This window comes from Lipotes vexillifer, unplaced genomic scaffold, assembly GCF_000442215.2.
Source record: "Lipotes vexillifer unplaced genomic scaffold, Lipotes_vexillifer_v1.1 scaffold22, whole genome shotgun sequence".
In the NCBI taxonomy this organism is placed as follows: Eukaryota; Metazoa; Chordata; class Mammalia; order Artiodactyla; family Lipotidae; genus Lipotes; species Lipotes vexillifer.
In genome coordinates, this window is record NW_006779050.1 from 3,630,478 (window position 1) to 3,649,080 (window position 18,603).

Below are 18,603 nucleotides of genomic sequence, written 5' to 3' on the forward strand. Positions count from 1 at the left end.
TCCACCTTAGTAAGTACATCTCTTAAGAATGCTTGCCTCTACCAGTTGCTCTACACTACCTACCAGCCTCTGGAAATGGCACGGGAAAAACCACAGGCAGACCCGGTAACAGCAAAGAACAACGACAATTTCTGCGATCCCTCGGCATGCCAGCCAGTGTCCTGGATACCTATCACTGTCTCTGTCATTCATTTCATTCATTCAGGAAGTACTTATTGAGGACACTATTCTAGATGCTGGTGATACAACAGTAGCAAAACAGACAAGAATACCCCCCTGCCATTGGAGCTTGTGTCTTAGAGGTGTACACCCTCTGTCTCACCCTTCTGCCATGGAGGGCTGGCCATCCCCACTGGAAAAATGAACAAATGAAAGTGCCTTCTGTTGTCAGTTGCTTATCCATTCTTCCATCTTCCAAACTAATACACTTTGGACCAGCAATGCACCCAGTTAAAGCTACTGACCTTTCCCGCAGTCTCTGGCAGTTAGAGGTGGTCGAACGTATGTGTGTGTGTGAGACCGAGAGAGAGTGAGTGAGAGCGAGAAATGGAATAATGTGTGTGTAAAATGAAATCATGAGATACAGGTAGAAGTCACTGGGAAGGATTTCTATTCCCCCAAAATGAAAAAAGCCTCAGGAGGAGGTGATTTTGCTCTCACTACCAGCAGGAAGCACGCTTGGCAGTGGACTAACCATCTTGAGGCCATGAAGCCAAACACCAAAAGTTAAGTACTAGGAAGGAAGAAGCTGGAAGGAACCAGTAAGCAGCTGGCTCAGTCCTGGACTATTGAGTTCTTGTTATGTGAGAGAAAAAATCCCCTTTTGGTGAAGTTCCTATTCCAGGCAGGCAAGGGCAATCCTCACGGAACCAAGTGACCTGCCCCAGCCACGGAGGTAGCGGCGACAGAGCCGGTGTTAGGGCGCAGATCGGTCTCCCTCCAAAGGCCGAGTTCTTGCTGGGCTCTTGTGCACCCTGAAGTTCTGCATTCCAGCTAACGACTTCTCCTTCTGGCTTCCTAGCAATTGGGAAAAATGTTCAGGGAGTCACAGGACTCTTACACTCACAAGATTTCTTTCTTTCTTTTTATTTCTGGTCTTTATGTGTATTCTGTGCAGTGTCTGACTTTTCCCAGCTCCATTCAAATCCGACTGCACAGCTCAGCCACTGACCCTGAGGAGCCAGCTCCACATCCTAGAACTTCACTTTCTCCTCAGAGAACAGCACTATAGAACTTGTCACTAAGCCACCCTGGTTTTCTTTTTATCACAAGAAATCAGTCCTAGGAGTGCTGGGACCCAACTTGACCTCTCTCGGGAGACTGGAGGTCCAACCTTCAGATTGTATCCAGGTGACGTCCTTCTGCTGATTTTTCCTTTCCTGTGTGGATTTGTGTATACTTGACCTTGAATCCCTCACCTTTCTTTCTATCGTGTTTTCTAAAGCTGACAGCTTTCCTGTTACTGCCAATATTTGGAATAAAGTGTCCTGACCTTTCACTGCTGTGTCTGGGTCTCCCCGCTTCTGGCCTCACACATTCCAGTGAGCAGCTGTGAAGCTCCCACCCTGCCCTCGCTGGTCAGGATGAAGGAGGCCAAGCCAATCGGTGTCCTGTGTAAAACACACACACGCACACACACACCCACACACACACACACACACGTGTGTACAATATAACAATACTAGAACAGTGATTCAGGTGAGCTACTTTGTGGCATCTCCCACGTGGCATAATTGTCAGTGACTAATCTCTTTTCACAAAATCACCGCTAAAGGCACAGATTCCTGCTTCAGGGACATACAAGAGACACTGCTTTAGGAGAACAAAGTACTGCCACAGAACAACAGTGCATCACCCACTCCACCTTCAAGGAACAGAAAGCTCTAAATTGTCTTTGTCTCCAAGGATAAACTCACCCTGAGGAAAAAGCATGTGAGAAACTAATTTCTGTACCTTAAGCTTCTTCCTGTTCTGGTTCTCTTCAAGGTGTGTGTGAGGCAAGCAGGTAAAGTAGACTTAAACATATTCATAACTCAGTCTTTTTTAAATATTTTGAAACATTGTAACATTGTTGCAAATGCATAGAGGAGGACACAAGCCCCATTTTAGTTCTCTATCACTATGTAACAAACCATCCTAAAATTTAGTGCCTTATAACAACAACCATTTTGATTTTCTCTCATGATTCGGTGGGTTGGCTGGTATCACCTCAATGGTTCTGCTGTGCTTGACGTTTGCTGGGGCTGCAGTCATTCAGGGCTTAACTGGCTGAACGGTCTGAGATGGCTCATTCCCTAGTCTGGTACCTTGGAAGGGACAGCTAGAAGGCTGGCTCAGCTCGTAGGCTGGGACAGAGGGACCACTTTCTCACTAGGTGGTCTCAGGTCTAATCTCTTTCCATGTGATATTCCAGCAGAGTAGCTGGATTTCTTAAATGGCAGGCTCCCCAAATCAGAAAAAGTAAAAATGTCCAGCTTTCTTAAGGCTTAGGTCCGGTCACTGGCACAATGTTTCTTCCACTACATTGTATTATTTGGTGAGTGTCAGGGCCAGTCCAGAGTCATTATGGGACTAGACTACATGGCAGCATGAATACCAGGAGGCAGGGTCCATTGAGGGCCGTCTACTGCAATTGCTGTTCACTTTGTCAAACGTGGAGATGATACTTGATATCTCAAATCATCCTCCGTAAGAGAAAACATGTCAACATATTAGATAGATGAATCATCAAGATGCACACATATTGGGAACACCTAGAAACCACACATGTCCGTGAACCTGATTTGTTTGAAAAACATGATCAGGACCTCTAAAAAAATTCACGTTATTCAATTATTACATACATAAGAAATCAAAGTTTGATGATGGATGGGTACATTTAATATTATCAGGATAATAAGTTAGTAATACCATGTGTTGGATACTAAGGGTGGGCACTAGCTATCATTATTTTTTTTATTTATTTTTTTTATTTTTTTTAACATCTTTATTGGGGTATAATTGCTTTACAATGGTGTGTTAGTTTCTGCTTTATAACAGAGTGAGTCAGTTATACATATATATATGTTCCCATATCTCTTCCCTCTTTGTCTCCCTCCCTCCCACCCTCCCTATCCCACCCCTCCAGACAGCCACAAAGAACCGAGCCGGTTTCCCTGTGCCATGCGGCTGCTTCCCACTGGCTATCTACCTTACGTTTGTTAGTATATATATGTCCATGTCTCTCTCTCGCCCTAACACACCTCACCCTTCCCCCTCCCCATATCCTCAAGTCTGTTCTCCAGTAGGTCTCTGTCTTTATTCCTGTTTTACCCCTAGGTTCTTCATAACATTTTTTTTTCTTAAATTCCATATATATGTGTTAGCATACGGTATTTGTCCTTCTCTTTCTGACTTACTTCACTCTGTATGACAGACTCTAGATCTATCCACCTCATTACAAATAGCTCAATTTCGTTTCTTTTTATGGCTGAGTAATATTCCATTGTATATATGTGCCACATCTTCTTTATCCATTCATCCGACGACGGGCACTTAGGTTGTTTCCATCTCCGGGCTATTGTAAATAGAGCTGCAATGAACATTTTGGTACATGACTCTTTCTGAATTCTGGTTTCCTCAGGGTATATACCTAGTAGTGGGATTGCTGGGTCATATGGTAGTTCTATTTGTAGTTTTTTAAGGAACCTCCATACTGTTCTCCATAGTGGCTGAACCAATTCACATTCCCACCAGCAGTGCAAGAGTGTTCCCTTTTCTCCACACCCTCTCCAGCATTTATTGTTTCTAGATTTTTTGATGATGGCCATTCTGACTGGTGTGAGATGATATCTCATTGTAGTTTTGATTTGCATTTCTCTAATGATTAATGATGTTGAGCATTCTTTCATGTGTTTGTTGGCAGTCTGTATATCTTCTTTGGAGAAATGTCTATTTAGGTCTTCTGCCCATTTTTGGATTGGGTTGTTTATTTTTTTGTTATTGAGCTGCATGAGCTGCCTGTAAATTTTAGAGATTAATCCTTTGTCAGTTGATTCATTTGCAAATATTTTCTCCCATTCTGAGGGCTGTCTTTTGGTCTTGTTTATGGTTTCCTTTGCTGTGCAAAAGCTTTGAAGTTTCATTAGGTCCCATTTGTTTATTTTTGTTTTTATCTCCATTACTCTAGGAGATGGGTCAAGAAGGATCTTGCTGTGATTTATGTCATAGAGTGTTCTGCCTATGTTTTCCTCTAAGAGTTTGATAGTTTCTGGCCTTACATTTAGGTCTTTAATCCATTTTGAGCTTATTTTTGTGTATGGTGTTAGGGAGTGATCTAATCTCATACTTTTACATGTACCTATCCAATTTTCCCAGCACCACTTATTGAAGAGGCTGTCCTTTCTCCACTGTATATTCCTGCCACCTTTATCAAAGATAAGGTGACCATATGTGCATGGGTTTATCTCTGGGCTTTCTATCCTATTCCATTGATCTATCTTTCTGTTTTTGTGCCAGTACCATACTGTCTTGATTACTGTAGCTTTGTAGTATAGTCTGAAGTCAGGCAGCCTGATTCCTCCAGCTCCATTTTTTGTTCTCAAGATTGCTTTGGCTATTCGGGGTCTTTTGTGTTTCCATACAAATTGTGAAATTTTTTGTTCTAGTTCTGTGAAAAATGCCAGTGGTAGTTTGATAGGGATTGCATTGAATCTATAGATTGCTTTGGGGAGTAGAGTCATTTTCACAATGTTGATTCTTCCAATCCAAGAACATGGTATATCTCTCCATCTGTTTGTATCATCTTTAATTTCTTTCATCAGTGTCTTATAATTTTCTGCATACAGGTCTTTTGTCTCCTTAGGTAGGTTTATTCCTAGATATTTTATTCTTTTTGTTGCAATGGTAAATGGGAGTGTTTTCTTGATTTCACTTTCAGATTTTTCATCGTTAGTATATAGGAATGCCAGAGATTTCTGTGCATTAATTTTGTATCCTGCTACTTTACCAAATTCATTGATTAGCTCTAGTAGTTTTCTGGTAGCATCTTTAGGATTCTCTATGTATAGTATCATGTCATCTGCAAACAGTGACAGCTTTACTTCTTCTTTTCCGATTTGGATTCCTTTTATTTCCTTTTCTTCTCTGATTGCTGTGGCTAAAACTTCCAAAACTATGTTGAATAAGAGTGGTGAGAGTGGGCAACCTTGTCTTGTTCCTGACCTTAGTGGAAATGCTTTCAGTTTTTCGCCATTGAGGATGATGTTGGCTGTGGGCTTGTCATATACGGCCTTTATTATATTGAGGAAAGTTCCCTCTACACCTACTTTCTGCAGGGTTTTTATCATAAATGGGTGTTGAATTTTGTCAAAAGCTTTCTCTGCATCTATTGAGATGATCATATGGTTTTTCTCCTTCAATTTGTTAATATGGTTAATCACATTGATAGATTTGCGTATATTGAAGAATCCTTGCATTCCTGGAATAAACCCCACTTGATCATGGTGTATGATCCTTTTAATGTGCTGTTGGATTCTGTTTGCTAGTATTTTGTTGAGGATTTTTGCATCTATGTTCATCAGTGATATTGGCCTGTAGTTTTCTTTCTTTGTGACATCCTTGTCTGGTTTTGGTATCAAGGTGATGGTGGCCTCGTAGAATGAGTTTGGGAGTGTTCCTCCCTCTGCTATATTTTGGAAGAGTTTGAGAAGGATAGGTGTTAGCTCTTCTCTAAATGTTTGATAGAATTCGCCTGTGAAGCCATCTGGTCCTGGGCTTTTGTTTGTTGGAAGATTTTTAATCACAGTTTCAATTTCAGTGTTTGTGATTGGTCTGTTCATATTTTCTATTTCTTCCTGATTCAGTCTTGGCAGTTTGTGCATTTCTAAGAATTTGTCCATTTCTTCCAGATTGTCCATTTTATTGGCATAGAGTTGCTTGTAGTAATCCCTCATGATTTTTTGTATTTCTGCAGTGTCAGTTGTTACTTCTCCTTTTTCATTTCTGATTCTATTGATTTGAGTCTTCTCCCTTATTTTCTTGATGAGTCTGGCTAATGGTTTATCAATTTTGTTAATCTTCTCAAAGAACCAGCTTTTAGTTTTATTGATCTTTGCTATTGTTTCCTTCATTTCTTTTTCATTTATTTCTGATCTGATTTTTATGATTTCTTTCCTTCTGCTAACTCTGGGGTTTTTTTGTTCTTCTTTCTCTAATTGCTTGAGGTGCAAGGTTAGGTTGTTTATTCGAGATGTTTCCTGCTTCTTAAGGTGGGCTTGTATTGCTATAAACTTCCCTCTTAGAACTGCTTTTGCTGCATCCCATAGGTTTTGGGTCGTTGTATCTCCATTGTCATTTGTTTCTAGGTATTTTTTAATTTCCTCTTTGATTTCTTCAGTGATCACTTCGGCTATCATTATTTATACATGATTTTATTTAATCTTCATAAACGCTCTGTGGAGTAAGTATTATCGCCTCAGATTTCAAGATGGGGAACTGAAGTTCGGTGAGGCTTTGTAACTTGCCCAAGATCACACATTTAACAACCGATGAGCCAGGATGTAAACTGAATCAACCTGAGACTGAAGCCTGTGTGCTCTTAAACTCTACACTGTCATCTTACTTGTGTTGTTCTTTCTCACTATTCTATTGTTACAAAATGATCTTCAGTTTAAGTGGAAACAAGAGCCACTTCTCACACTCCCATCCCTAAAGACTTAAAACCCGTTTCCTATCTAGGCAGCCTGCCTAAATCAAGATTTTAAAATCCAGTTTCTATCTTGGCATGATAGTCTAGACAATTCCCCAGAGCTCTCAGACATATGTCTCTGTGCTTAAACTTGAGCCTCAACCAAACCCCAAGGTTTTTATTGAGTAAAATTCTCCTCCTGGCTGATCTAGGTATCAGGAAAGTTTCCCCATGGGCACTAGAACTGTGAATCACAAACTCATTCTTGCCATCTAAGGACAAAAAAATGGAACACCTGTGCTTTTCATTTTGTGGCCACATGATTTTGGCAATCTTACCCCAAATCAGTTTACCTTATGAAATGTAAGATGAAAGATTTAGTGATGGAAATTAACAGTGAACTCCATTGATATGGCTACCCTGTATGGGTCATGGATATACCTCCTTGTCACTATGCTCCAGCCACATTGAATTGCTTTCCTTTACAAGAGCTCCCCACACTCTCCTGTCTTTTTTTTGCGGTACGCGGGCCTCTCACTGTTGTGGCCTCTCCCGTTGCGGAGCACAGGCTCGGGACGCGCAGGCTCAGAGGCCATGGCTCACGGGCCCAGCCGCTCCGTGGCATGTGGGATCTTCCCGGACCTGGGCACGAACCCGTGTGCCCTGCATCGGCAGGCGGACTCTCAACCACTGCGCCACCAGGGAAGCCCCACTCTCCTGTCTTGAGGCCTCTGTGCCATTTGTCATTTGGGAAGTCTTGCTCAAATCTCCACCTTTTAAAATCTTTGAAGTCCAAGTTCAAAAGTCACCTTCCAAATCAAGTTTTTCTTCATCATCTGAGTTGAAGTAATTAATCTCTTCTCTGTGAATCCGTATTAGTTAGCTATTGCTACAGGAAAAAAAAAAAATCCCCCCTCCAAAAAAAACTTAAAGGCTTAAAACAACACTGTTTATTTGCTCACGATTCTCCAGGTTGATAATTTGCGTAGAGCACAGCTGGGATGGCTTGTCTCCATGTGGTGTTAAAGGGGTTTTATTGATACATTTGTGGTCTGTAGCATGAGGCCAGCTGGCTGAGGAGGGCCTTACTCCTGTGTCCAAGGCCTTGACTGTATTGTTTGGGATGACTGGGTAGTTTGAGCCTTCTCTCTCCCTGAGCAGAGAGTGGCTGTCACAAGGCTGTTGTAGAACATCATTTTGCCACATTTTATTGGTCAAAGCAAGTCACGAGGCTAGGCCAGATATAAAGGGTAGGGAAATTAAAATATGCCTCTAACTTTTTCAAATATGGCCTTACTGGCTTAATTTTTTCCATAAATTTTCTACAGTCTTCCTCAATATTGCAATTTATAATTAGAAACTTGAAATTGTGAGCATCTTCGATTGCGTTTTCTCTGCAAGCCATAATAATTTAAATGTTTTAGATTAATTTTTGCTTATAAGAATGTTGCAAAAATAGCACCAATAGTTTCCAAATATCCTTCACTCGTCTCCCCCAGTGTTAACATCTTACATCACCATAGGACAATTGTCAGCAAAAGGAAATGAACTTGCTGTAATACTATTAACTAAACTGAACACCTTGCTTGCATTTTGACACTAATGTTCTTTTACTGTTCTAGAATCTATTCAGGCTCCCACTTGCATTTATTTGTTACTCCTCCTTAGTCTTCTGCAGTTGTTAAGAGTTCCTCAGTCTTGCCTTGTCCTTAATGACCTTGGCATTTTAGAACAGTGTTGGTCAGTTATTTTGTTGAGTGTCCCTCACTTGAGTTTGCTGCTGTCTAAGGTTTTCTCATGACTGGACACAAGAGCACATATTTTGGACAAAAGTACCGCAGATATGATGTGTCCCCCTCAGTCCATTGTATCACAAGGTTCATGATGTGAATGTGTGTTATTTCCTGATACTACTCATCTCCATCACTCACTTGGTTAAGGTAGTCTTTGCCTGGTTTCTCACTGAAAAGTTACCATCTTTCCCTTTGTGAGGTTAATACTTACTTAGGAGACACTTTGAAAATAAATTTCTCATCAAACTTTCATCCACTAAATCTAGCATCGATCAGTGGATTTTTCTGTAACAATTATGACTATATTGTTTACCTAATGGTAATTTTCTATTTTCTTCTATACTTATTCATTGAAATTTACTGTAAGGAAGAGCTTTCCTTTCTCCTCATTTATTTGTATCTGTATGGACTCTATCTTATTCTATGGGCTAAAATCCAATACTAGCATTATTTATTTGGCTGCTCAAATATATAAACCATAATAATTTTAATTGTGAAAATACTCTTCTCCTAGGATAGAGACACCTAATAAGCTCAGAGAAAATTCTACTAAATGGAAGATATTAAAATTCTGATTATATATATATCTATATTAAAATGTATCAATATTTGAGCTTAAATATTTTCAAAGCTATTGTCTTCTTGCCTCCATTTTGATTTTTCCTTTCTTTCTTTTTACAAAATAAAGCTCATCAAATAAGTTGTTTCTATGTATGATTTTTGAATATTTTCCCAAATATTGTAAAATCTGGTACAGGATATAACTTTATCCTATTAAACAGGAGCTCTGTCTAAAGCTTCCTTACATAAGTCAAGTCTTCCAAAATACAATTTAAAAATTTCAAAATTAAATCTTTTACACAGTATGAACTCTCATTGTTTAATTATTTTTTAGTGAATTCCTTGTTCTCATAGGGATAAATTTCAGTGCCTTCCCATCGGCAGTTTTGTTTTCAATAATTGCAATTATATAGACTAAAACTGAAGTTACTTTTCTGTCTGCTTGTTGAATATCTTAACTAAAGACTTCTAGCTGATTTTGAGCAAAATGCAATTTCTAAAAGCTGATTAGTGACCAACACCAAAAAAAGTGTGCATATCCTCTAAATATGATATACAGTTCACTCTAATTTTTGTATATGTAAAACTATGTGTGGATTTTGACTACATTTGAATTAATAGAATATCACGGTGTTATTACCTATGTACCACAATCAGTCCCAAGCACATTTCTGCTCCATAGATTTATTACTTTAGTAAAAGCATTCTTTTACTGTGATGCTCCACGAAAATATGTATTCATATTATAATTTGCATACATAAATTTAATTTTTAAAGTTATAATAGCATTTACAATGCAGTCAGAAAATTCACCTTTGACACAATAAACTTCCAAAAGCTTTTCTTTGATTCTGTGAATTGGATTAAACATTTTGAATCAGAATTGGAATTAATTGACTTTCTGTTTAATTCATCTGCTCACACTATTATAAAACTTTCATAATTTAACTGTCTGCAAAATCTTCTGCTAATGGTGTCAACCCATTAATAGCCATTGCTCACAGGCCCAAGGAAACTTGGAATTAAAAATGAGAGAAATTAACTTAGGATAACTGTCATTTGACACAAGTGAAGCCATGCTGCATGGAGTGATATGTACTTGGGCTTGAAGATATAGGTCAGATTTCAGCAAGTAGGTTCAGGTTGGGAAGAAGGTTCCAAGTGGAAGTAGCAGCATGAACAAAAGCATGGACAGCAAATGCCAAATGCCAAGTACAATCGGTCCTCCATATCCACAGGTTTCCGATCCATGGATTCAACCAACCTCACATAGAAAATATTCAGAAAAAAAAAAAAATCCAGAAAGTTCCAAAAAGCAAAACTTGAATTTTCAGGCACCAGCAAGTATTTATATAGCATTTACATTGTGTTAGGTATTATAAGTAATCTATAGATGATTTAAAGTATACGGGAGGTTTGCATAGATTATATGCAAATACCTCACCATTTTATATAAGGGACTTGAGTATCCGAGGATTTTGGTATCCAAGAAGGTCCTAGAACCGATCCCTGTGGATACAGAGGAACTGCTGTATGTTTTAAAATAATGAGCATGGTTTTTCAAGAATAATGACTAACTTTTGATGTAGATGTTGCTACTTCTTCTGCAGATTTCTGTCTTCTGATTGTCTTATAGGGTCAATGACAGCATTAATGACCCCCTTGTGAACGGTATTTTGTGTGTTATATGTTGACCATCAACTTTCTTGAGAAATAAAAAATCAATACTTAATTTTTATTAAATGTGCATACATTAAACCCTTACTTTTGAAAGGGTTTATAGCAAAATAAGATAAGCATAACCAGACAATAAAAAGGTGATAGAGTTATATCATACAGTAAATAACCAAACTGCTGTAGCAACAGCATCCACATACTCTGTAGCAGGACAGTTCAGCCCCCACTTCCCACTCGTATTTCACTTGCACTTAATCTTTAATTCCCTACATGTCCCACTAAACCCATTGACTGTCACCCTTGTGGCTTCCTGCCTCCCACTGGTCATGGCATGGGCCACCCTGCCTTTGTCATGACATAACTAGCTGCTGTACTGTGGACAGCAGGATTTGTAGCATCAAATGCATCTCCCACCACCATCAAAACAGGAAGCAGCTAGCTGTTGCTAGCTGCTCAAGCCCAAAGTCATCATTTTATCAGCCAGTACCCTGTATGCCGTACTTCTAAGGAAGATGTAAGTACTGTTGAGACTAGAAAGGTTGGGAAAGGAGAGATGGGCTCTCTTTCAGAGGTTACCATGTGAGAACTCTGGCAAATGCACCTGCCTCTTACTCTCTGCTAAGAGAGACCATGTCAGAAATTGAAGCATGATATAGAGGTCTTACCAAATCTCTTGTGATGCAACTATTAATAATGATCCTCCTCTAAAAAGGAGAAAATCCAGGACAAATGCTAAACGGGACTGAATGCTTGAATAGGCTAAAACCAGAATGTTCTAGGCAAATCAGGATACGTGACTCCTTAAACCTGGAATTGCTTTTGACTCCAGCAAATACAACCAACCCGTACATTTTGTTTGTGCTTTTTTCCATGTTTATCTTGAGTCTGACTCCATTTTCTATTCTCATTTTATCCACCTTAGCCTTGACGCTTGTTACCACATGGCTAAATTATCTATAAGAACATATTTACGCATTTTCTCCTTCCACCCATTCTCTTCATACCTACCATAGTTTCCTTTCTCCAAAAACTTTTGTGTCTCATTACATCCTTGATGAAAAAAATTTTAATGGCTTCTCATTACCTGCAGAGTAATTTCCAAACTTGGATTCCAGGTATGGTCTGTCCCTATTCTATACTTACAGATTCATTTCTCACTCATCCCTTACATGAGTCCTTCACTCCAGCTTGACTTGGTCACTCACCATTTCCTAAACGCTTGGCACTTCCTGTCCATGGTTTTGTTCATGCTGTTACTTCTACTTAGTCTTCCCAATCTGGACCTCACTTGCTGAAATCTGACCTATACTTTAAGCCCAAGTAACATCTTTAAGAATTCTTCTCTGATTCCCCATCTAGAAGTAGTCTCTTTATCCCCTGAAGTTCTGCAGTAGTGTAGAAAATACTCTGATGATGTATTAAACAAGTGTCTTCAATTCAAGGGGCTATTTGCAAACTTTTGGAGGAAACGTGATCTCTTTCATCTTTTAATCCCTAGTAATGTCACACAACACCTTAATTATTGCACACGCTGGTGCTTGATAACTATTCACTGAGTGAATATATAAATGAATGGCCAATGAATCCACACTAGAGTGGTAATGAAGAGTCCTTCCTTTAGAAATTATTTTTGCAATTTTTTGGAAACTATATAAGTCAGCTTGGGCTATCATAACAAAATAACATAGATTGAGTGGCTTAAGCAACAGACATTTATTTATCACAGTTCTGGAGACTGGGAAGTCCAAGATCAAGGTGCCAGCAGATTCAGTCCCTGGTGAGGACTTCCTTCCTGGCTTGCAGACAGCTGCTTTCCTGAGTCCTTACATGGTGGAGAGGGAACTCTGGTATCTCTTTCTCTCTTTATAAGGACACTAATTCCATCATGGATCAACCCCCTCATGACTTCATCTAAATATAAAGTACCTCCCTAAGGTCTCACCTCCTAATACCATCATGTCAGGTGTTAGAGCTTTAACATATGAATTTGAGGGGAACACAAACATTTAGTACATAATCATAAGAAATGACTGAATTTAAACCTGTCAGTGGGAGAATCTTTTTGAGTGGGCTGGCCTTTGGGCATGTAAAATACTACAAATAGCCAAGTTGTTTCACCTTTGTATAAGATCAGCTTTGCTTATTAAACTTTGGGTCTTCCTTAAATATGAAACAAAATTAATTTCATGCCATTTTTATACTCTGATTCCCATTAACAAACAAATACATAATGAGGATGAATAAAGATATAAGGTGTAAATGTGTGTTTGTGTCTCTGTGCGTCTCAAAGAAAGGATCCACATCAAACCGATAACAGTGGTTACTTAAGGGGATGTTAGTCACATTAGAGGGGTGAATTAGATGCTGTGTACTCCAGAACTGTTTTAATACTTTGTAATGAGCATATATTGAGTATTATGTGTGAAATAGAAAAATGATTACAACACATTTTAAAGAATTCTTAGCCTCCACGGCACTGTGTCTGTGATACCTTGGTTGTGGCAGCTGCCTTCAAGTTCACAACACAGTATTCCCTTTGAAGCTCCCAAGAATCATCGCACATACCCAGCTATTCACTGGGTGAATAAATAAATAAATGGCCAATGAGGAGAAAATGGAGAGAACAAAAATTTGACCCAACACTTTTCCAGTAATTTCTTTATATTTTTTTCAAAATCTTATCAGAGTGAGAAAATAATCTATGACTGTCTAGAAACATATTTGGAAAGCAAATAATACAGAGAAAAAAGGAAAAGCATGGAAAAAGTAGTTGTTAAGTGTTTGAACGATCGTATAAACTTTCCATGCAGAAAAATGACAATCCAAAAATCAATGGGTTCCTAATCATAAGATGAATAAGAGACATTGTGACTAAAATCAGTAAAGCTATTAAAGTATTTAAATGTTTAATTCTTTAAGAATCAAGTGTTAGCCGTAAAAGCAAATGAGAGAACATCTGGAAGGCGAAGAGGTTGAAAGATTGGAAATTAAAAAGCAAATGGTGTGCTTAGTGTTACTGAGGGACTTCAGCAAATGGATTATAAACTCATCTGAAAATAAATACAGAGTTTGTATAATTACAATGAGCCTGAAGATGGGTTTAGCATTTATATATCTCCTGGGAAGCTTGGTGAATCAGAAACATAAAACCAAAGCAACGGGAGGCCATTAAAATATTATTTCCTGTCGTATTGGAGAACTCAAGAAGAGAATAAACATACCGATTACTTGCATGGCCGGTTCCACGTCTGTCGTGGCCTCTTCCAACAATGACAGCAGCTTGGCTGATATCTGATGCACCGATTCAATGTTGCTAAACAAGCTATCCACGTCCAGCTGATCAATCTGAAGAAACACAAACACTGAGCACCAGCTGATGGAGAGAGATGCACAGTATTTAGGATGTTTTCTCCTGCTAAACCGTAAGCGTTTTATATGCCAGCCCATGCTGTTTCCATCAACCGTTTTTGTAAACATTCTTATTTGGGATTTCCAGAGGAAATGTGCAGTTTTTCATGCAAGAAGTTGGATGGTGCATCTGTTGTTACCTCCCTCTTTTTCTTTATTTTGACTAAGTTTTAATGAGTTGAGTGTACATCTACATATTCCTGTAAGAACCAGAGTGTGAAGATTTGGGCTCCCTAATCGGTATTTTATTAACTGCCCTCTATGAGGGTATGTACTAGTGCATATGCATTTAGAACGCCTTACTGCTTATACAGCAGAAGTCAGAACTTACTCTATGTAAGTGACTATTTTCAAAGCTGTTTTAAAACCACAGATGTTCTCAAAGTGATGACAAGTAGATTTGCTGAGTTGTTTCCTGCTTTGTTTTTTTCTGAAAGAAATGTGAATGAAAATCTTCACCAAACGTATTCTACTAATTAAAGATACAGCATATTTGATAACTTGATGCATACCCTCAAAAACCAGTGTAATCATTCCTAGATCTTATAGCTGGTGCTTATAATAACTTATTCATTCATCCATCCTTTCACTAAATAATTCCTGAAGTCCTTCTATGTACCAGGAATTGTAGTAGGGACCAAACCTGTCACAGGCATTGGATGATTCGTAGAGGGTTGGCCAATGATCCTAAGCCATCCAAGAAGAGTATGATGAGCTATGTGCCCAGATTTTGCTGGATCTCACTCAAAACCTTTCTCCTGAGTATAAGTCAGATCTCCTTTCATAATCAAACAGTGCCTAGTGGCTCAGGAACAGCTTGGTCCAGGCTCCACTGGGTTTCCACAGGGGATATGAGCAGGTGCCTTTTATTCATGACTTATTGTGCATGGGGTCATAGGTGGGTAACCAAGTCATCAATAATCGTCATGGAGAAGCTTCAGAGATGAAAAGCAGAGTTACTGGTCCAAAACGAGGTTGGCAAAATTAGGGGTGAGAGAGAGACAGGGAGTTCAGCTAAAGATCAGAAAAAAGGAGCCAAGAAATTAAGGGAAGTTGGGCACAAGGTATATAGGATAAGAGACAGACCTGGAAGAATTCTGGAGATGAAGGCCAACAACTGCAGCTTCTTTTTTTTAGGCTCTCAGCTCGGTCTATTTAGGAGTGGGGGAGTGTCGTGGTCTGAATGCTTGGAAAAGAATTTCCACACATAAGGCAAAATGTAAAGAAGATAGAATTTATTACAGGGAAGGGTCGCTGCTGGAACAGCGGGCCGACTCCCTAGTAGTCTGGGAGAGTCCAGCCCGAACATGTGCTATTGATCACTTTTTATAGCCAGAAAACAGAAGAATGGTCCGAGGTGAAAATTTCGACTGATTGGTCGAGGCACATATACCTTCCTTCTATAGGGTTGGAGTGGGACATATGCCTTTCCTTATTTGGGACAGGTCCCGTCGCCCAGGTGGGTGTCGCCCAGGTGGGAACAGGGATTTCGTAACCATCGTCCTTTGTCCTTGAAGCACCATTGTCCTTGGAGCACCACAGGGCGGAGGCAGGCTGCTCGTTATTTTTTTATCCCGTCCTTTTTTGACATTGACCCCATTCTTGACATTGTTCCCCATACTGGACATGGCTATTATTTTGATCGGGGTGTTCTGTTATTCAACATGGAAGCAATATGTCACATTGTACCTTGTTTAAAATTTTGTGACTGTGTCAGTTGTTTCCTATGCAATATAGTCTGGCTGGATATATGTCCTTCAACCATCTTGGGAAATTCTTCACCTTCCTGTCATCAGTCCGATTCTCAAAAAAACTCCGAGCCTCATTTGTAATCAAATTCTGTGTGATTGTATGTAGTGGGTTTATTTATAGGACTACACAACTTTTTTGTTCAGTTTTTTAAATGTATTCTGAAATTATCTATATATTCATGCTTCATTAGTAATAATGAAATCATTATTAGCTCTTAGGGTCTTTAACCCAGTATCTCACAAAATGTTTCTTTGTTAAGCACTCATTCTAACCGGATAGGGCACACATGGCTCTTCTGCCTAAAGTCTATGGATTTTCAAGACTTCTAATTTCTGTATTAGTAAGTGTGTTTAGTATTATAGATACAAAATATCTAAAAGGCAGATAACAGTTATATGGCTCTTTTGGTTTAATCATAATTTTAAATGGCTCAAACGCCACATATCTCTGAGCACCACTGATTTAACACATTATTTTCTTTATGTATTGGGTATTAATTAAATCACAAAGGCATAACTTTGCATAGTGCAAAATATGTTTTATAAAAGTTTTGTATGAGTCAAATTTTTCTAGATTGATTTATTTTAGATGTGCTAGTTTAATATTTTTTAAAATCATATTTTGAAATGAATCCTTCTAAAGTATAAAATTTCATCCCTAATTTACTTGCTTTGTAAGCGAGTAGTTTATATAGTATACCCTATTATTATTTCATTTTGTTGTGGAATCTTCATTCTGAGGAACTTAAAGTGCTTCATATTTATTATATCATATACAATTCCATCTTCTCTGTAAAATATGAACCACTTTGAAGATAGGGAAACTCATGCAGAATGAAGAGAGGTACCATGCCCCAAATTATGAAGGTCAAGACAGAGCTGGAGCTGGAAACTGACCGTTTAGTCCTATGTCATAGTCCATTACCAGCAATAACTAATAATAGAATACTTTGCCATCTTTGTTTGGATTTTTTAGTTTGTTCCTGAGTTTTTCGCTAGGTTGTCAGTTCTACAATTTATTTCTCAAGGTCAGAATACTGTATATTTGTCTAATTTATATTTTAAATTCATTTAGCAAGGATCTAATTCTGTATTCTATCTATAATCTTAGCGCAATGCAACAAATACTAAATAACAAAAACATAGGTTTTGATTTCTTTTCTTTCTGAAGGACAGAAAGGATTAAAACATCAGTTGGCTTGGTTTCAATCACCCGTATCACCACAGGCCCATGGGGATTCTGTGAATCATGAAATGAATTCACATTTAGTCACTGATATGCCAAGGAACAAATGTCTCATCCAAATAGCATTTTAAAACTGGTAGATGATTTTCTAACTATTGATGTAAATTCAAGGAAACATTTATATACATTTATTAATTATTTACTAGAAATGGGTAATACTCACCTTAGGTTGAGTTATATTTTAAATGAAAATAAATTCATTTTTTTGTAAAAAGATTTCTTTTAAGTATACATTATTCTAAGCAAAGTCAATATATAATAATTTGAAAGTACAAAACAGAAAAATTAAAGGTCAGTATTTTGGGTGACAGTTTAATTCTTTGCTTCACAAAAGTATTCACAGGATATACTTCAAATAGCAAGTTCCCATTACATTTAAATAATTGCTGATCTTACAGTTGTATGTATACAAAATTCCCAAGGCACAAATGTCTAAGTAAAAGAAAACACACCTATAAAATTTTATCAATTCAGAGACTGTAATCACTGGTATCGAATTACTCTGTTACCACCAGCACCTTATACTCACTGTTTTCAAAAGCTTTTGTTGCATTTTCCTGCATTCACATCCCAGCCCAAGCTCTTCCCTTTGCTTACAAATGCTTTGCCCCCAAATAACTTAAAACATTCTACCCATATGAAATGGAATATGGTAATGGTAGTATCTGTCCAGTAGTTTTGCCCATCTTTCTGTCCTTTCTGTTGCTTTTTTGGGAGAAACCATAGCTTCCCAGCTCTACCTGATCTGGTGGAATTGTCACTCATGGTGCCTGACCCCTCCCTACTCCCTCCAGTGGTCGGCATGTGACCTGCTGGCCTCAGCAATTGGCCTAGGATGACAGGTGCCAAAGCATAGCAAATGAGAAGCTTCACTGATTTTTAAAAATCGTTGTTGGGAAACAAAAGGGCCTGGATTGTCATCCCTAAATATGTAAATTTCTGTCTTCAGCAGTCAACTTTGTGGAGAGCTTGACTGTAGTGAAGTCAACACAGAGAGGGAAGCTAAGTCTGACACCCTCATGTGAGCTCCTGGGTCTACCTTGCCTAAAGCAAGACATCCTTATTACAGAAGGTAATAAACCGCCTTTTCTTTCTTTTTTTTTTACCATAATGTATTTTATTTTATTTTATTTTATAGATCTTTGTTGGAGTATAACTGCTTCACAATACCGCGCTAGCCTCTGTCTCACAACAAAGTGAATCAGTCACATGCACACATAAATCCCCATATCCCCTCCACCTTGAGCCTCCCTTCCACCTTCCCTATCCCACTCCTCTAGGTCCTCGCAAAGCACCGCGCTGGTCTCCCTGTGATATGCAGCTGCTTACCACTAGCTATGTGTTTTACATTTGGTAGTATATATATGTCAATGCTACTCTCACTTCGCCCCAGCTTCACCCTCCCCTCCGTGTCATCAAGTTCATTCTCTATGTCTACGTCTTTATTCCTGCCCTGCCACTAGATTCATCAGTACGCGTTTTTTTTTTTTTTTTTTTTTT

General features: G+C 38.6%; 1 protein-coding gene across 2 annotated transcripts in view; it reads right to left on the minus strand.

Annotated features, from left to right (window-relative positions):
* Positions 1–18,603, minus strand: part of ARHGEF38 (Rho guanine nucleotide exchange factor 38) — a 157,568-nt gene that overhangs the window by 63,814 nt on the left and 75,151 nt on the right. For both annotated transcript variants that reach the window (XM_007452164.1, XM_007452165.1), the window contains exon 3: positions 13,920–14,043. In XM_007452164.1, the coding sequence (XP_007452226.1) occupies positions 13,920–14,043 (124 nt within the window). The remainder of the gene's footprint in view (positions 1–13,919; positions 14,044–18,603) is intronic.